Genomic DNA, 21,094 nt, shown 5'->3' with positions numbered 1-21,094 from the left:
GAATTTAATGTAGGATGTCTCAAATCAATTGTCTTAGATCTTCAACACCAATCTTGAATGGATATTAGATATGGAAGAGGCTTGAATAGAAATGGATGAATCTTCAACAAGAGGGCTCCATAGAGCTTGAATCCTTCAATGGCTACTAGTGGATCTCCTTGATGAATTGAATGTGTGAATTCTTGAAGGCTTGAATTCTTTAAGTTGATAATGATTGGTATAATATCTCCTCAAAGTTTCATAGTAAGTGGATGCACAAGATAATTGTTAGATAAAATGAGAGAGGAAGGCTTCCTTATATAGAGATCTAGGGCACAAACTTCTAGAGAAGGCCAACATAGGAGCATTAAATCCCAATTAACCTTAACCCCTAGAAATGGACCTAGATTAAATGCAATTTAAGAGTTTACCATTTTGGATACCAAAATAGCTAAACCAAAAGTAGGAAAACAATTCTTTCTAAAACCTGACATACAAAAATCATGCAACCTTGAAATTTGGATCTTAGGTCAGGGTTAAGGTTGACCCTCAGGGTCGATGTTGACCTTGACCTAAAAGTTCATACTTGACCCTAAGGTCATCCTTGACCCAGAAGTCAAGAATCTTAGGATTTTAGTCCAAAATGCCAGAAAAGTGCAGAAAGAAAGTGGAAAAGGGGGTAGAATAGGGGAAAAAGCTAGATCCAAGTCAAAGACCCATTCAAGGTGCTTGACATGACCCCATATCACTTACTCAAAGGGCTAAACACTCTTAACATGGAAGTGCTTCCATTTTAAGACGATACAACACCTAAATATGAAATGTACATCTTATATGATAAAAATCAAATCCTACTTGAAACCATAGACCTAAATGGAAATAGAAAATGATGAAAAATAATATAAATAATAAACACTAATCCTTAATGTTAAACCCTATTATGAGACCTAATTGACAATCTCTAATCATCAATATTGAGAGAGAGAGAGAGAGAGAGGGTGAGAAATGTGTGAGTGTGAGTGTGTATCTATGTGAGGGGATAACTAGAACTTAGAATAGACATAGAGAGAAATAAATACACACACATATATGCATGCATGTTCACACACACACACACACACACACACACACACATATGTATATAGATATAGTAAAAAAAGTGAGCTAGAAATAGATGGTAATGAACCCTAATCCTAATAATAAAATTTAAACCCCAATTTCAAATCTAATTTTTAAATAATAAAAGATTAATCATAAATGTTAAACCCTATTACTATCCCTAATTGATAATCTATAATCCTCAATGTTAAAGAAAAGAGGAAGGGAGTGAGAAATGTGTGTGTGTGTGTGTGTGTGTGTGTGTGTGTGTGTGTGTGTGTGAGAGAGAGAGAGAGAGAGAGAGAGAGAGGATAATTAGAACTTAGAATAAGCATAGAGAGAGAAATAAACACACCCACAAATATACATGCATATAGATATTATTTCCTAATCCTAAGTCTAATAAAAGTATTAAACCAAATTAAAGCCTCATGTTCAAACTAATTTTGTACTAAATTAATTTACCATTTATTACAAATCTAATAAACTATTATTCCTAATAGCACACCTTACTAAACCCCAATTATAAATTTAATTCAACACTACATACCAATTCAAACTTAACCCTAAGGAACGTGTGTGTGTGTGTGTGTGTGTGTGTGTGTGTGTGTGTGTGAGAGAGAGAGAGAGAGAGAGAGAGAGAGAGAGAGAGAGATGTTAAGAGTATGTAGGGGAGGGTGTACATAAGAGTTTGATTAGGGGTTGATAGATATAAGAGAGAGGTGAGAAAAGGGGGAGAGGATGTGTGAGAGAGAGAGAGAGAAGGGAAAGATGAGAGATGTGAGAGAGATGAGAGAGAGGGAGAGAGAGAGATCAGTAGATCACAAGAAAGAGGATAAGTAGGGTCTAAGATCAATAGGTATGATATATATATATATATATATATATATATATATATATATATATATATATATATATATATATATATATATAGAGAGAGAGAGAGAGAGAGAGAGAGAGAGAGAGAGATGGTAATGAGGAGCTAAGAGATGGTGAGATGTCATGATAAATCTTATGCTAGGGTAAATAAGATGCAAGATATGAGATATAGCTCAAGTAGGAGGATAATTAGAACTCAGAATTCATATAGATAGTGATAGGGGATGGAAGAGGGGAGAAGGGGGGGGGGGGGGGTAATTGTAGAAGTTGGTGTGCAAAATAGATGCAAAACCCAACTTCACAGAAGCCACAATGATCACCTGCAAGCAAATAACCTATTACATGGAAGAATGAAGCAAAGAAGAGAAGAGTGGCTCTCAAGATCAAAATTGTATTCAAGAGAGGAAAAAATCAATCAAAAGTGTTACAAAATACAAGGAAATCAATCCTTATAAAAGGAGATCAACCATTCTCAAAAAGGAAACCCTAAAGAAATAATGTGACATTTAATAAAAGAAAACAAATATTAAATGTCACATTCATGAAGAGACAAAAGTCAATACTCCAATAGTGAAATCTTAAGAGTAACTAAAAGATAATAAATTTTTTACTCTAACACCCCCCTTAAGATGAGTGACAATGTACCTACAAAAAATGCAAACAAAAGCATGAAAACTACAATGCAAAAGGAAACTTGGGTCCTTGCAACAAGGCCTGATTAGGTACCCAATCACAACCAAATCTCTATAAAGATGAGAAATAGAGAAGACTACATGGGGAAAAACTCTACTCCAAAAAGAGATCAGAAAACATGTTGAATAATATGAAATGAAGGAAGGCCTCACTAAGACCCCGCAAAGACAACTTCCTTCACCCCAAACATGGTGCGCAATTGAAGATAGTGTGATGATGCAAAAGATTTAATAAAGATGTTGGCAACCTGCACTTTTGTAGGAATGTACTCCAAGAGGAGAACACCATCATGAATCGACTATCAGATGAAGTGCATGTGGATCTCGATATGTTTAGTATGTTGATGCTTTAATGGGTTGGAAGAAATATGTATAGCACTTTGATTGTCACTCCAAAGCATAGTGGGACTATCAAAAGGAAACCCAAACTTAGTCACCAACTATTGAAGCAACAAAATCTCCTAACTAGCTAACACCGTTGCTTGATACTCAGCCTCTATAGATGATAATGCAATAGAAAACTGCTTCATACAAGTCCATGTGATAGGACTAGAGCCAAGATAGAAAAAAAAAGCCAGAAGTAGACTTCCTATCATCAGCATCATTGGCCCAATCTAAATCAGTAAAGCCAACAATGTGTGGGGATCTTGTAGTGTACTGAATGCCACAATGTGTGGTGCCTTGAATGTACCTCAAGATACATTTGACAACTTTCTAATGGATCTCATGAGGATCATGGGAAAATTGAGAAACAAGACCAACCGCAAAGGAGAGATCAGGACGAGTATGTGTTAGGTACAAAAAACTGTCAACCAACTATTGGTATAAAGTGGGATCTTTTGAAGCCATAGGACAAGTGGTAGACAAGACAACACCTAACTAAAATGGTGTAGGGGTAGACTTGCAATCAAGCATGTTGAAGTGTTGGAGCATACTTCTGCTGAGATATGGAAATACCATCAAAATTCTAAGTAACCTGTAGGCCCAAAAAATAGTGTAGAAGACCAAGATCTTTCATCTCAAATTGCTTCATCAATGCTCTCTGAATACTCTGAATCATGGAGGATGAACTACTAATAATGATGAGATCATCAACATAGAGAACAAGTATCACAATATCAACCCCCTGACATTGAATGTACATGGTATGATCAGAATGACAATGTGTGAAGTTTGTAGAAAGTAGGAATAAGTCCATCTTCTCATACCAAGCCGGAGGGGCTTTTTTGAGACCATACAATGAATATGGAAGCCTAAAAACTAATAAAGAGTCATGCACAAAGCCCTAAGGCTGCTCCATATATCTCTCCTCATGAAGATCACCATGCAAGAACACACTCTTCACATCCATCTAAAAGACTGGCCATCCCTGTGAAGTTGCTAGTGAAAGGACAGAGTGAATAGAATTCATCTTGGTGACAGGGGAAAAAGTCTCAGAGTAATCAATACCCTTAGCTTGTGAGAATCCCTTCGCAACAAGACGTGCCTTGTACTTATCAATAGAGCCATTTGCAACATACTTGGTATGGTAAAACCACTTGCACTGAACCACTTTCTTCCTTTCGAAAGAGTACAAAGATCACAAGTGTGATTCTTCATCAAAGAAGAATACTCCTCATCCATAGCCAAATCCCACTCTCAATATCCAGTCAACTTTAAGAATATATGTGGATCTGCAAAAATAGCATGACTCAGAAGACTAGAACTAGATGTCTAAGCTCAAGTACGATAGGTATCTGAAGGATTGCCTTTCAAAGGACCAACTGACTAACTGTAACATGGGCCCACCTAGGAAAAGGTGGAGCAATTGGTAGTGGTGGATGGGGTGGATGTGGTGGATCATCATTTACATCATCATCAGAAGATGGAACATCCTCAAGAGATGAAGATGAAGGAGTAGGCAATGAGGAAGAATCCAATGAGAGAGAATCTGGAAGAGGAAAGTGCTCATGAAACTGGACATCTCATCGAAACAAGACCTCTCTAGATCCAAGATCAAACAATTTGTATGCCTTCACATCCTCACAGTAGCCAACAAAGATGAGTGGTCGACTCTTCTTCTCCATAGATTTTCTTTGAGCATTAGGAATAGAAGCCCATGCCTTGCTACCAAAAACTCAAAATGTGGAAACATCGGGCTTGGGATGAGACCAAGGCTCCTTAGGAGTCATCTCTCATAATGCCTTGTGGGCCATCCAATTCTTAATGTAGTTGGCACAATTGACTACTTCAACCCAAAATAATGATTGAATATCCTATGACTAAATCATGTACTTGTCCATCTCCCATAAGGTACTATCCTTTCTCTCGGCAACACCAATTTGTTGAGGGGTGTGTGGAACTGAAAGTTGATGTAGTAAACCATGCTCAGTGCAAAAATATCTAAATACCTAATTCAAATACTCTCCCCATTATCTATGCATATCGGTCTGAGAGAAAAACCATATTGCTTCTTCACAAAAGTCTTAAAGATCTAGAAGGAATCAAAGACATAAGATTTATACTTAAGAAAGTACACCCATTTGCATCTGGAGAAGTCATCGATGAATGTAAGCACATAGTGGGCCCCTGAAAATCGAGTAGGAAAGGACATAAGATCACTGTGAACCAACTCAAAGGGTGCCTTAGCACGAGTGGCTATTCCCGAAGGAAAGGTATCTTGATGATGCTTGCCAAGAACACATCCATGACAAACACCATCAGTGCAAGAGATCTGTAGTAGCCTAGAAAAAAATGCCTCTATACTCATCTTTTATAGATAGAAGTAGTTGACATGTCCAAAATGCTCATGCCAAAGCTTGCTCACATAGTCTACATGTGCAACAAGAGAAGCACCCACACTTTCTAAACTCTCAAAGCCATCAAATCAGTATAACTAAGACTAGAGATCCACACTCCTAGTAGCAATAGTTGAATCAAGATCAAGGAGATCTCGAATAACCACATCATGTGGTGAGAACTCAACTATCTTAGCAGAGCCAAAAAGAAAAATTTGATAAACTAAAAGAAGGTTCATAGAAATATCAAGAACTAGAAGAACATCTTGAAGAGAATCACCATTCAGTGAAACTAAACCTAAACCAAGAATTGGGAGTTGTGTAGAGTCACCAACTTTAATATGTGAAGTGGCAGTATGAACAAGTGTAGTGACCAAATGTTGTGAGTGAGTCATATGGTACGAAGCACCAAAATCAATGATCCAAGATGAGCCTAAAGACATGGCTCATGCATGAAGAGCATGAACCTTCCCCATAGACGAGGAAGATCACTTAGGAGAGGAGATGTAATGCTACTACATGGCTTCCTCTAAAGCCTCTAACCATTTCCCACACTTGGAAACTGGATGTCCTTCCTTGCCACAAAAATTGCAAGGATCACCTGTGGACTTCTTAGTCTTGGAGGAAGACTCACCAGACTTAGAAGAATTACCCTTCTTAGGGTTCAATTGTGGTTTGGAAGGAGACTGTATAGATGGCTTGGAGGGATGCTCATGGCCAACTAAATCTCTCTTGGGCTTTAGTGTTTGCATCTTCTTTACAGTATATGATTGTGCAACCAATGTCGTGATCTTTGATCCTAATAGAGAATCTAATTGGGAAAGCTTGGCTTGTTCTCTGGTCAAACGATCACAAAATTCCTCAAATGTCAGCATGGTGAAATGAGTGCCCAATGCATCCATAGTGCAGTGAAAAGTACAGGAGGAAATATGAAAGTTTCCTCGAAGCTTTCACAATATCAAGAAGATGCATTCTTTATTTTTCTTCATATTGCCACAACCTTGTAACAATGGTCTTTGTTGCTTGAATTTCATCAAAAATTCCTCAATGGTGGGGAAAGAATTAGGTACAAGTGATGTGAGCTCTACCTCAAGCTAAAGTGCCCTAAACTCACTAACTGTACCAAACAAGGTCTTGAACTTGAGCCATATTTTCTAAGGAGTAGTACACTCATCAAGATGAAATTGTAAGTTGTCTACAATACTGAGAGAGATAAGACCCATGGCCTCATCCATCTTATTTCTATGTTGATATTTCTAAAATCGACTTTGAAATAGAGGCTAATCCTCATCCAAACAAGACCACAAACCCTTGGAATGAAGTAACTGTGTCATGGCAACTACCCATGTGTGATAGTAACACGGGTTTAGAGGAGCTAGACAAGAAGAGGTCTCAACCATTGTTTTAGAGAAGGTGTTTTGGTTTTGAAAGATATATGTTGTACTAAAGTAAATGATAGAAACAATGTATTGAAAATACTCCCCCACAATACAAGCAACTGAACCCCGGTAGCTAAAAGCAATGTGTATACAATGAGGATAGAAAAAAAAATTCAAATGAGTGATTTATGTACCATTGAAAGATTCTAATAAAGAAGATAGTAGATATGGATGGAGCACTGCATGATCTTTCCAACACCTTTTCATTAGCCAAAACCGAAGCTCAAACACAAAAGATATGGCCACCAAAATTTTAAAAATAAAGTTTAACCTTTGATAGTTAAAATAGGTGCCTGAACAACACCAAAATCTAATGAAACCTGAACCATCATGATGGTGCTGAAACCAACTTTTTGACAATATTTTATTTTTCAAAAATGGAGTTTGGATGCTCAAATTATGAACAGAAAACCAAATACTACTCCTTATGCCCTAAAAGGGCATCTAAAGTGTTGATGCACTATTGATGTCAACACCTCACAACATCAAATTTGACGGATGTCTAGCCATCACAAGATAAAAAATACCTGTTGACATGGCACTGATGTGTCTACCATGTGTCATGTTGATGTGGCAGGTGACATTGCAAATAGAGGCCACATGGCAGACCTGATGTGGCAAATGCCCGACACACAGGTACCACATGTTAATTGCAGATAGGGGCCATGTGTTAGCGGAGGTTGGGTGGGTGTAGGCGACGGTGCTATTGGTGGTGGAGGGTTCGTGGAGTGACAACGACACATTGTGGGGTGGTGGTGGGTGGTCCACCGCTAGTAGCGATAGTGGGCTGCGATGAGGCTGCTGGTGGTGACGATGTTGGGGCTACCAATAGTGGGTGGGGTCGTTGATGGTGGTGGATCTATGGGGCCAACTGCAAGCATCCACGTGGCGGCCTTTAAAAAAATTCAAATTTGATTTTTTTCTTGCCTTGTATGGCGTGCCTGGGCATCCAAATGCCAATGGTGTCCAAATGAGACAAATTTTATATGGAAATTGGGGGTTTTTGAGCACTCTAAATCCAACGATGAGGTCTTTTTGGGCTTAAAGTGCTCCAAAAATTCAACCCTCCTTAGATCCACGAAAAAATGAAAAAAGAGAGACAGAAAAAAAATCTAACAACAATTTTGTCAAAAATGTACAAACTTTAAATGGAAATAGGGGTTTTTGGGGCTTCTGAATCCAATGGTGAGGTCTTTTTGGACTCAAAATACACCAAAAAGTGAGCCCCTTTAGAACCCAGAAAAGGGTATCTAAAACCCTTCAATATGAAAGCTTTAAAGAAAACTTCAAACATAAACAAGAAGCTGTAGGAATGCCCTGATACCATGTAGAAGTTGGTGTGCAAAATAGATGCAAAACCCGACTTCACGGAAGCCACAACGATCACCTACAAGAAAATAACTTATTACATGGAAGAATGAAGCAAAGAAGACAAGAGTGGCTCTCAAGCTCAGAGTTGTATTCAAGAGAGGACAAAATGAACCAAAGGTGTTACAAAATACAAGGGGATCAATCCTAATAAAAGGAGATCAACCATTCTCGAAAAGAAAACCCTAAAGAGATAATGTGACATTTAATAAAAGAAAACAAATATTAAATGTCACATTCATGAACAAACAAAAGTCAATACTCCAATAGTGGAGTCTTAAGAGTAAGTAGAAGATAATAAACCTTTTACTCTAACAGTAATTACATAGGGACACATGTGACAGATGGTGAAAGACACGAGCTAGAGATAGAGGGTAAATAAGGAGGAAGAGATGGAGAAAGAAGGGATATGTGCGAGAGAGATGGAGAGAAGGAAAACTGATGTTGATAGTATGGAGGGGAGAGAGTACTTACATAAGAGGTTAATTCAGAGTAGAGAGATATGAGATAGAGAGGTTGAGAAAAGGGGGAGAGGATGAAAAAGAGAGAGACAATGGAGATAGAGAAGGCAAAGAGAGTGATATACATGAGCTAGAGATATAGATGGTAATTAGGGGAAACATATAGTAAGGGAAGGGAGATGGGAGAAAGGGAGACAAGGAAGAGCGGAAAGATAAGGTAAACAAAGAGAAATGAGAGAGTGAGGGAGATAAGGAAGAGAGAGAAGGGGGCGAGTTAGACATATGAGAGATGAGAGATGTAATAGAAATATGGGAATGACAAAATATAGAGAGGGTGAGAGATGGTAAATAAGGAAGGGGGGGGGAGGGTGAGATATATGAGGTAGAGATAGATGGAAATTAGGGTTAAGATATAGTGAGAGGAGGGAGAAAGAGATACAACCCTTTCTCTTTTCATGTGGATACTAATCTAATATATCATGTGGATATCCTATTAATCTACCATCTACCATTATTTGATTTACTATTGATGTCTTTCATTTTCTGTCGTGAATCCTACTAGCTTATATATATAAGCTGAAAGATATCCTTCTCGAGGTGCCTATTGTGATAATTTTTCTCAGTGCAATAGGTGCCTGAGCAAGATATTTCAGAACATGTATATATATCTTGAGGTGCCTATTGTGATAAATTTTCTCCGTGCAATAGATCTCTGAGAAGGATACCTCTGAACATATATATATACATAAGGATATCTTTGAACAGACACATCATTCATCATTACAAATAATCATGAGTCATTGAGAAATAAATAAGATGTAATCGTACATTTCTTTAATGAAATTTTATTTGTAATGACAGTTAGAAAAGAACTTTAATGAAAATATAATAATAATAAATAAATTAAAGAAGATTAGATTTTCACATGTTCTTCCATCGTGGATATAATATTGAATGTCGACGTAATGGATTTTGCATGTGCTCACACTTTCCCAAATCATTTACACTGTCATTTTGAGTCAAATCATGTCTCCGACGAGAAGCGTGACGCGGCATATGGCGATTAAGTCCAAACGAGGCTCAAGTAAAGGCTAAGCCACCCTTCTCCGCTCGTTACGCAAATTACATCACTCGGAAAACATAATGTATTCCCTCATCAAACCAGGATCCAGTCTAAATTATATGTACCCAGTCCTCTCTTCACACCCTCAATCATCGCTACTTTTAACACTGATCCAGTCTAAATTATAAATACCCCGCGTGTGATTGACATCGTTACCAGAGTCGCTCGGAATAGTCGGAAGCAAGGCAGTGTAAATCTCGACGCGTAGCGTAAAATTTTGAAAGAGTACCAAATAGCTGGTAAGGTCGTCAAAAACAAAAAGGCCAGCGACACATACAAATGCTGACCCGGTTGTCAAGCCAGCTGTTGGACGGTGGAGTTGGTGTCTCCCATTCCCACTTTAAATGACAGCGAACACACTCCAAATTTGTATATTTATACCCGGCGCTGTCCTCACAACCCTCAGACATCCCAAACTACAATTAACTCCTCTGCTTCACTTTGTTTCTTCATTTACCTCATTTCTTTGCAACAGAAACACAAGTCATTTTAAAGCTTTAGATTGTTTTTGATCTAGAGAGGAAGAAGAAGAAGATATGGGTAAATTCAGTGCAGTATTCGCCATTGTTTTGGTGTTGGGGATGATGATGGGGCATTCCACTGCGCAGGCTCCAGCAGCTTCTCCGGCAAAATCACCGGCGGCATCGCCCACAACGTCGCCGGTTCCAACCCCAGCAAAGACACCGACACCATCTCCATCGTCCTCCCTCTCCTCCCCTGCAGTTGCCCCATCTTCAGAAGCCCCTGCCCCTTCCTCCTCTGTCTCTGCTCCCACAACAAATTCATCCCCTGCAGGGTCACCCTCTGTTTCTGCCCAATCCCCTGCATCCGTTCCATCGTCAGATGGCGCCACTTCCTCTGCGGACTCTGCTTCTGTCGTACACAAATTTGCCATTGTTGGAGCTTCTTTGCTCGGAGGCGCCGTTTTTCTTGTCTAATCAGACGGTTGATTTGGGATTATTTATCTGGTGTGTTTACCAGATTCGCAGCTTTTTGCCTGCGAAGCTTTCATTCATTCATTTGTTCAGAGACAGGGCTTGTCGAGTCTCTGTATCACTTCTTTCCTTCATTTATCCACGGGCATTTGTCCTCGTGTAATCTCCACCCATGTTTTGGACCAAAAACATTCTTTAATAATAAACAGATGTCGGGAAATTTCTTGATTCATTTTGTATGATTTTGACAGAAAAAATTTATTGTTTTGTAATGGTAGAATGCCTTGTTTGGGGCGATTGAATTATGATGCATTAGACGATTTCTTCAAAAGAAGTGTTGGCTTGTTAGTCCTTGCCTTTAAAAAGGCAGAGACTAATGTTTTCACATGAAAAATATAGACATTAATAGTGGATGCAAATTTTAGAAAAGAATCAGATATCCTATGGTCTGTAGCATTTCATATGTACAATTTTGATTTATATTTGATTCTTTGATTTTTTCTATTGGTCAGCCAAATTTTCCTAGTGGTTTAATTAATTTTTGTATATTAAAAATTTTAAAAGGAGCAGCCGCTATGCAAAACAACTGTCGAGGTTTTAAGGACAGATTTACATGCTTCAACATTTACTGTTTTCATAATGACGGTTAAATGGTGCATTAAATCGTTGGCCTGGCTTCCTTCAAATGATGCAGAAATGGGTTCATTAAATTCAGGCCAAGCTTTAACCATTACCTTGTTTCGTGTAAGCAAGATTGTTGTTTTGCTGCAATCTAAGTTGGGCCTTTGGTTTTCATCATCTCAGAGGATTTCGTAGCAGGTGTAGTGTAGCTGAATTGAATTTGTTTTTTCAGGTATTGCTCTTATTGACTAGTTTTCTCGCAATTGTTAGTGAGCATGGTGATCTATTTAGCGCTGACGGCATTTGCTGTGCCGGTTTGTAAGATTTGGCCAGCTCTTTGTTAAACAATTTACAAATTGATGAAACCATTGGTCTTTGTTATGGTTTTCAAAGCTAAATATTGATTATTTTTTGAGCTGAAATGATTAGGGTTTGAGTTGGGTTAATGATTTTCAACTACTGGGCTTTTGTCTAGAAAAAGTCATTTCTATATAATAACGGAGCATTTTTGCTTGTGATTAATCTGCCTACAAATGTTTGCCAAACGAACCCTTGTTCGGATATTCTTAGATTTTCGCCTCGACCAAAATAAATGAGTCACCGCATTTATTGACGAAGAACAGTGCTATTTACAAGAGAAATAAAGATGAAGACGCATTTTAGCGTTTGATAAACCAAGCTGCTAACGTCCTTCAAATTTGCTAAATGAGGATTTATGTCTTTGATTTGGGTTTTTAAAACTTCATGGTCATTGCGACTTATTGCGATTTATGGCTATGTTATATTCAGTCCTTGAGAAACCTGTATCTGAAATTTCAGTTTATGTGAACCTTTGCCATTTTCCTGCTCTTTGATTTCGATTTGTTTTTTAGTTACCATGTTTACTGATTTGGTTTGTGATTCTTCCCCACTGTCGGTGCCATTTGTGCTAAGTCGTTTGATTCATTTTGTGCAGCAGGGGTTTTTTGTCAGATGATCCAAACAAAACAACCATGGAAAGCCCATACGTGCTCACAGGTTTCTTCTAAAACATATACTGTTCCTTTGAAAACAAAGCTTTTCAATTATTCAGAGGACCCACAGAGATGTCTCAAGTTAGATCCATATCTAGAAAATGGGGAAGTAGAAGGCTCTAGGGCATTTTACAATTATTGTTCACCCCTTTTGAATCTACTAATTAAACCCTAATATCTTTGAATTTCTTCAGTGCATTTAATAATTACGCTTTGCTGCTTTCGAATCTGCTAATAAACCCCTAATATCTCTGATTTTCTTCAGTGCATTTACGATTACTCTTCCTTTCCCCTTCTGAATCTGGTAATAGAACCCTAATACCTTTGAATTTCCCTTCTGAATCTGGTAATAAAACCCTAATACCTTTGAATTTATTTAGTACATTTGCTTTGGAGTAAACATTGTTGTCTTATAGATGATGTCATGGCATGGGTTGTTGTCCTCTGGTGGTGACGGGAGTCACGGGTGATGAAATGCTATTATAATTTTGGGATATTCGTAGTACTGAAACTTGGGGATACAGATATGTTGAATAGGCTTAAGATGATCGTAGTTGCAAAAAATATCAATATTGAAGAGGAAGCATTGCATTTAATTAGAGCCAGAGCAAGTGGTTTTTTGTGGGAAGCAGAGAAAGCATTGGAGCAGTTCACCCCCTTCTTTCCTCAAAAGTTACCCTCTCAAGGGTTCGGCAAATGGTACATATTTATATAAAATATTCAATGCCCATTAGAAATTAAAAAGAAAATCATAGCTTAGTGTAGCATTTTTAGTGGATATGTAGCTCAAAAACTGAATCCTAATGCTTTACTTCTTTCATAATTGAAAATTATTATCTTCTATCATGAGAGAGATTATAGGGAGAAGCAGAATATGATTCTATAGTCCATATTATTAAAAAGGGTACAAATTAATTGATTGAACCCATTTTGTTTAGATTATAGGGTGAAGAAGCATACGATTCTATAATTTGTCTGGCTAAAAATTACAAATTAGTTTGATTGCATCCACTTTCTTAGTGAGCCCAGTGTTTTCATCGGGCTAGGTGGGATATTATTGACATCTTTGTAGTTTAAGTGTTATATAAGGGGTAAATGATTTTGGCCTAAAGTTATTAATCAGTTAAGTCACCTCATCTCGACAAAATTTAAATCTTGACTAAACTATTATAACATACCAATGCAAACAGTTAGTAGCTCGAATGTTTATCTTATATTAGTGCTAGTCTATTTTGAATTTTTAATAGAAAATAATTTTCACATTCATTTGTTTTTTTATATGTTTTGAATCTTTGATAAATTGCGTTACATTTGAACATTGCCACTGATTGAAATTTCAATTTGCAGATTGGTTTGTTGCTAGACGAAAAACTGTTAGATTTATTCAAAGTTGCCTTATCAGCTGACGTTGAAAATACAGTGAGATGCACAAAAGGGATCATTGAGTGTGGAGTCAAGCCACTTGCCCTTGTTTCTCAGCTAGCAACTCTGGTTACAAGTATTTTGGCTAGTAATTGCCTTTCTTCAAAGGCAGATGAAACCCAATTTTTTATTGGCACCTCTTCCAGTAAGTGACACTTTTTAAAATTTCTTCCATGCAACACAAATAGACATAGACTAATCAAGACAATTCTTTGTAAATAGATTTTCCCTTGGGCATAGCTTTGGACAACTAGAATGAAATCAACGGCTTAACAATTGAGTGAATGGTAATGGCAAGTGTGCATTTTTATAACTAGTATTGCAATAACATTGTGCAAGATCAATGGATAAAACAGAGGAGTTAGGCCGAGCTCTGAAAATCCTTTCAAAAGCAGAAGCCCTCAAATGAGTGTGTTTCTTGGCTCACAGCTGCCCTTCTACAGTTTGGATCAGATACAAACATTACTCATTCTAATATGGCCTTGTATAATGCGAACCAGAGGGAAGTGTATGAAATGGATGGTGCTCATGAAGAGGAAATAGCTCATCACATTGATCATTGGAAAGTTTATGAAGCTCCACTCAAAGTTCTCTCAGCCACCGGATCCAGGGTAATTGAAGAAGAAGATAGCAGAAATGTAGAATCACTTGATACAAAATCTTCATTAGCAGAGAGCTTAATTAATCCCTTCTACAACAAGGATACTCAAGGACAAATTTATCCATTGCCATCTCCATCAAAAAATTACACAAGTGAAGAAGAAAAACTGGAGCTTAGACCTCTAAGCCCTTGCACAGTCGAGGAGATATGGAAAAGAGTGTTGAAAACAAGTTAGTCTACTACTCTTGAGGACTTGCTGCAAGGTCAAAGAAAATTGGTGTCTCTTGTGTTGTGCCAAGGTACACGAGTTCTCAGAATGATGTCTTTTTAAGAGTTGCAGGTTGGGGATGCTTCAAGCATTCCTTTAATGGCCTTGTCCTGCCATTAACACCATTGAATATATCTTAGAAACAGCCTAGAATATCCATTATAGTACTCATAAACAGAAGCACTATGTGTAAGGTATAAATTCAGGGTTGCAAAAGTATATGAAGATGAAATAATGTTGAACAATGATCTGAGTATCATTGAAAAAGAAAGATTTTATGATATTGCTATCAGGAGTTTTCGAGTCAAATTCATTGATTCATCTTTGGATCAATTGTATAGTTTTTGAGTCAAACTCATTGACCGGAGTTCAAATCAATTGTGTAATTTTTGAGTCAAATTCATTAACCTATGTACAGATCAACTATGTAGTTTTTGAGTTAAAGTCATTGGCCCATCTACAGATCAACTATGTAAGTTTTATGCCAAACTCATTAACCCACGTTCGGATGGATGGACACGGCCATTCTCCACATAAAGCAGCATTATTGTACAGATCCGTACACAAAACCCAATTTTACATACCATAAAGGAGCTTTCATTGACATAGGCTTGCCTATTGTAATCAACTATAATCTCTTTCTTTCCTGGCTCTAACACATCTAACATTTCCTATGCTCAGGCAATACAGGTGCCATAGCCCATTTAGAATTCAGAAACCATCAGCGAAAAGCCAAAGTGGAAAAGCCTCTGCTGCATATTTCCTTTGGCAGATTCATTTTGATATACATACGCCGGCAAAATCTCATGATAAATTGTTTGTAAAATGGGTTTAGCCTTCTAACTGCACTTTTAAAATAGACTTATATAAAGTGAACATATTTTATGCTAAAATTTAAAATGAATCATTAGATTTTAATAATAAATTATAACTAATCATCATCAGATTTTAATAATGAAGTATAATAAAAAATTATTTGAATATAAATAGAAGGACAATTAATCTTAAAAATCACTTTCAAGTTTGTAGTATGTAAAATTTTGAATAGGTTCTTATATTTAAATTGTTCTTATAATAAAAAAATTACAATAAAGTTCTTTTTATTAAATAGAAAATATAATTTAATTAGTTTTTTATAATAAATTAATTAAAAAATATACTTTCATTAAGAAGCCAATCTATACCAAAGTATAGAAAAATTAATTTATACAAATCTATGACTCAAGACTATAAATACACACATATATCTAAAGAATCTGTCTTAATAACGAATTTTCTATATTTTAATATTTTAACTTTATTTTCATACAGAATTTTCTATATTTTTGCAACCAAAAGTTCCATTAGTCAACAGATCACATATAGAATAATTAAATGATTTAGATTTCATTTTACATAAAAATTATCAATAGTCCAAAGGCAGGGACTCAAGCTCTCGTAAGAGCTCTTATTAAATTAATAAATCAATTATAATATTTTCTTAAAATAGTTCAGCTAGTATAATATTTGAATTATACGATTTCTGAAATATATATTTAAAGAAGTCATATTTTTTATATAATAAAAAAATTATAATCTTTTTGTAAGATAGTTCAGCTCTATAATTAAGTCGATAGGCTTCACTCCTTGAGAATCATTGATCAAAATGTTTGGATTTTCTAGCAATCTTACGCTGGGCAACAGGAAAGATGGGCCAGAAAATCTGCGGAAGTTTCCATGGGGTTGTTTGGTGCTTTAAGATGCTTGCCCTGCAGACAATCTGGTCCACCAAGGCCACCAAGGCTGTTTGCTTCTGATGTCTTTGTCGAGATCTTCGAGCAACGATTCCGTTTCGCTATTTTCTTACAGTAAATCCAATTCGCACAACGAACATCAAATTTTGCTAAATGAGAAGCTACAGTCCTGGAGAACGGACTTGATGGATTCACAATCCAGCTTTTGGACTAACTCGAGCTCTGGAAATTCTCAAGGCTTGCAGGGAAATCTAAATCATGCTTTAGGAAAATATTTAAATCATTTAGCTTTAGAAAAATATTTAGATCACTCTACCTTTGAAAATTCTTTAAATCCTTCCACTTCAGGAAAATATTTAAATCATTCTGTCTCTGATAAATATTCTCGACGCTATAATAATTTTGCCACAGTGACTACTAAATCCATCAAGTCCAAGCCAAATCGGAGTTCAGGAATCAGTGATGCTCTCGCCCCTCTACAATGTCACAAGGTGTAATGGGCACCCATGAATGCCCAAAAGCTGAACCAACTACTGAAATTATATTAATTCTAAAAATGCTGCAATCAAGTACAAAGAGATGTATTCCAAAGGAAAAACCCTAAGGGAATGACATCTAGAATGTTACAACAGAGAATGAACGTCCTCTATTGCCAAAACAGAAGTGTGATTCACACATCCAAACTTTTATCAAATGCAAGTCATAATCAGTCGATGCTCAGCAATGAAACTTTCATCCCTATTTAACCTTTTCTTCATCCTTCTGGAAGGAACTAAAACATTAATTAATTGCAAGAGCTAGAAGCTTCCTCCTTCCAATAATTAATGCATACCCTAGAAATTCCTCCCTCGCAATAATTAATTAAATCACGAGAGGCTTTCGTCCTTCCAATAATTAATACAAACCCTAGAAGCTATTAATACAAAGTCACCTTTTAATTTTAATTGAATGACTTTAATTTTCTTATCCTCCACTTAGACTTTGGAGAACGTGAAGGCTAAAACATGGGAACATTACAGGTCTGCCCTCCTTGAAAAATGCTTGCCCTCAATCAATCTTAGTCCTGTTTGCTGTAGCACCTGCTCACTCTCCCAAGTAGCATCTTCCTCTGGCAGATATTTCCATTTGACTAAATATTCTTTAATCAACCTGCTTCGTAGAGTCCTTTCCCTAGTATTCATAATAGACTCAGGAATTAATACAAGCTTCCCCTCCTCATCTAATGGTGGTAATTCTGCCGAAGGCACAACTCTTTGTCCGATGGCTTTCTTAAGCCTTGACACATGAAACACATTATGCACTCGACTATTTTTTAGAAGCTCTATCTCATAAGCAACCTCACCCACCTTGCGGATCACTTTGTAGGGGCCCTAAAACTTAGGCTTCAACTTCTCTGCTCCACTTTTCTTGAGTGATGACTGTCTATATGGTTGTAGCCTAAAGTAAACCATATCCCCAACTTCAAAACTACGCTCTATCTGGTGCTGGTCAGCATACAATTTTTGCTGATTTTGGGCTTGTTGTATATTCTCCTTGAGCACCCTCAAAATATCCTGACTATCCTACAAGAAGTTTTTTGCTTTGGGCACTCTACTATCTCCCAAAACTAGATCCATGAAACTAGGTGCTTCATAACCATACAGTGCCATGAATGGAGTCATCTTAATGGACATATGATAAGTGGTGTTATAACAGTACTCCCCCATATGTAACTATTTGACCCAAGCCCTCTGTTGTGTAGTCACATAGTTCCTCAAATATCCTTCCACCCATTTATTCACAATCTCTGTCTGCCCATATGTCTGTGGATGATAACTAGTGCTAGGTGTAAGTTCAGTACCACACAACCTAAACAACTCTTGCCAAAAAGTGCTTATGAATTTACTATCCCTATCACTAACAATGAAAGTAGGTAGCCCATGTAATCTGAATATCTCTCTAAAGAAAAGATCAGCCACCTGTGCTGTTGTATAAGTGGATGGAATAGCAAAGAAGTGAGCAAACTTTGTCAGTCAGTCAACTATCACATAGATGCAATCATTCCCTTGTACTCATGGTAACCCAGTGATGAAGTCCATGGAAATACTTTCCCATTTCCTATTTGGAATGGACAAAGGTTGTAACAACCCTGTAGGATATGTGTGCTCTCCCTTATTCTGCTGGCAAATTGTACACTCCTTGACATACTTCTGAACATTGTCCTTGAGCCCTTTCCATGTGAACCATTCATAGATCTGCCTGTAGGTCTTAAAGACCCCTGGATGTCCAGCTGTAGGTGCATCATGAAATGCCTTCAGTATTAATTCCTTATATTGTGATGAAGGAATCAAATATATCCTGCCCTGAAACTTTATCAACCCATCCAACACCACATAGTGATCATCATGTATGGTGCCTACAATTACTCCAGAAGCCCAAGTGTCCCTCGCATATTCTTCTGTGATCTTATTTCTTAGAACTCCTATAATCTCAGCTAGAGCACAAATATGAGGCCTCCTAGATAAGGCATCTGCAACCACATTCTTCTTACCTTTGACAAACTCAATGTCAAAGTCATAAGCCTGCAACTTTGTGATCCACTTCTGTTGTCTATCATTCAAATCACGTTGATTCATGAAGTATTTGATGCTGTTGTGATCGGTTTTGATAACAAACTTTTCCCCAACTAGATAGGACCTAAACTTAGCCAATGCATGCATTATAACCAACATCTCTCGATCATATATGGAATAGCTTCTCTCCACTCCACAGAGCTTTCTGCTCTCAAAAACAATGGGATGCTTCTCCTGCATCAAGACTCCTCCGATCCCATCTCCTGATGCATCACAATGAAGCTCAAATGGCTTTGTGAAATCTGGTAGAGCTAGTACTGGACATGATGACATCACCTTCTTGAAATGATCAAAGCTTCTCTGAGCTTCCTCTGTCCATGTGAAGGCCCCTTTCCTGGTAAGGTCTGTCAAGGGTGTAGCGAGCTGTGAAAATCTTTTAACAAATCTCCTGTAAAATCCACAGAGACCAAGGAATCCCTTAAGCTGTGTAAGATTTTTTGGAGAAGGCCAATCAACAATAGCCCTAATCTTTTCAGGATCTACCTGAACTCCCTTTGTACTGATAATATGTCCAAGATATAGTAGCTCAGTCATCCCAAACTCACACTTAGATTCCTTGGCATACAATGATTCTTTTTCTAAGGTAGATAACACCATCTCAAGATGTTGTAAATGGTCCTCCCAAGTCTTACTAAAAACTAAAATGTCATCAAAGAAAATCAAAACAAATCTCCTAAGCTGCTCCCTAAATACCTAATTCATGCAACTTTGGAATGTAGCAGGGGCATTGGTTAACCCAAATGGCATAACCAAAAACTCGAAGTGGCCATAGTGACATCGAAAAGCTGTCTTCTTAATGTCCTCCTCCCTCATCCTGATTTGATGATACCCTGACCGTAGATCAATCTTTGTAAAAAAGCATTCACCATGTAACTCATCAATTAGCTCATCTATTCGTGGGATGGGATATCTGTTCTTAATGGTCTTCATGTTTAATGCCCTATAATCAATGCACATTCGCATTGTCCCATCCTTCTTCTTTACCAACACTATTGCTGAAGCAAAGGGACTCTTACGAGGCCTGATATGTCCTATTTCCAACAACTCCTTAATTGCCTTCTCTATCTCATCCTTATGTTTCTTAGGATGGCGATAGGGAGTAATCATGACTGGTTTGGCTCCCTCTTCAAGCTCAATAACATGTTCTATCCCTCTATGAGGAGGAACCCCATGTGGAATCTTGCCAAATACCTTAGTGTGCCTGTCAAGTATCTCCTGAATCTCTGGTGGATGACTCTTCACCTGTGGCTCTTGTGAAGTTGGCATAGTGAAGCATTTTGCTGCCCACTCTATGTTACTATGCCGAAATTTTTTTTGCATTCTCCTCAAGGGAACTACTCTGCAACTCCCATCTGAAAGTCCTCTAAGTACCACAGTTCTTCCCTCATGCTGAAACTTCATCTCCAATTTTGCTAGGTTAAGTGTGAACTCTACTAGCGAGGCCATCCATACCATGCCAAGGATGATATCATAGTCTCCCATGTCTACCACATAGAACTCATCTTCCAACTCATAGCCATCTCCAAACTTGATGTGAAGATTAGATATCTTCTGAGTGCATAATAGTTTGTCACCATTAGCTACCATAACTCTAAATCCGACATGCTCCTCAGTTTGTAGACCTCTCTTGGTTACAAACTGTGCATCTATAAAATTATGTGCAGCCCCAGTGTCAATGAGTGAGATCACTTTTTGCCCTTGGATAGTACCTCTGACCTTAAATGTGATTTCCTTCTGAGCCCTTGTTAATCGTGCTAATGACTTCTCATCCTCAGGAATGCTGCTCTCCTCTGTAGTGCTATCATCATCTGAATTTGAGTGTTGATCCTCTCTCTCTGACTGTGACTCTTTTGCTGAGAAATACTCCATTAGATTTGCCTTAGCCTTGAGTGGACACTTATGAGATAAATCCCAAGGCTCTCTACAATGAAAACATAACTTTTTCTTTCTTAAATCATTCAAGGTGTCATTATCCAACTTATCTCTTTTGGGCTGAACATCCTTGTGAAAAGGTTTTTTGTCCTTCTCCTTGTCCTTTTTCATATAAGAAACCTTTTGCTGAAATTTGCTCCT

At 37.5% G+C, this 21,094-nt stretch overlaps 2 protein-coding genes across 7 annotated transcripts; both read left to right on the top strand.

Annotated features, from left to right (window-relative positions):
* Positions 1-10,085: 10,085 nt before the first annotated feature.
* On the top strand, positions 10,086-10,983 carry LOC149532511 (uncharacterized). The gene has a single exon (XM_089806641.1). The coding sequence runs from the start codon at positions 10,353-10,355 to the stop codon at positions 10,752-10,754; it is 402 nt and encodes a 133-aa protein (XP_089662767.1). The 5' UTR covers positions 10,086-10,352; the 3' UTR covers positions 10,755-10,983.
* A 392-nt stretch (positions 10,984-11,375) lies between these two features.
* Positions 11,376-15,093, top strand: LOC149532510 (protein STICHEL-like 4). Of its 6 annotated transcripts, XM_089806612.1 has the most exons (4): positions 11,376-11,604; positions 12,328-13,084; positions 13,733-13,952; positions 14,308-15,093. In XM_089806612.1, exons 3-4 carry the CDS (start codon positions 13,920-13,922, stop codon positions 14,641-14,643), a joined length of 369 nt encoding a protein of 122 aa, XP_089662738.1. In that variant the 5' UTR covers positions 11,376-11,604; positions 12,328-13,084; positions 13,733-13,919; the 3' UTR covers positions 14,644-15,093. The 6 variants fall into 6 exon arrangements, 4 of the variants coding, with proteins under 4 accessions (XP_089662738.1, XP_089662739.1, XP_089662740.1 ...); XM_089806613.1 differs by lacking the exon at positions 12,328-13,084; XM_089806614.1 differs by lacking the exon at positions 11,376-11,604 and having other exon boundaries at positions 11,616-13,084; positions 14,164-15,093.
* The last annotated feature ends 6,001 nt before the right edge of the window (positions 15,094-21,094 follow it).

This window comes from Cupressus sempervirens, chromosome 10, assembly GCF_028749045.1.
Source record: "Cupressus sempervirens isolate cs-2001-9-10 chromosome 10, ASM2874904v1, whole genome shotgun sequence".
Lineage (NCBI taxonomy): Eukaryota > Viridiplantae > Streptophyta > Pinopsida > Cupressales > Cupressaceae > Cupressus > Cupressus sempervirens.
The sequence above is the reverse complement of the archived record's forward strand: the minus strand, read 5'-3'. Positions and strand labels throughout refer to the sequence as shown.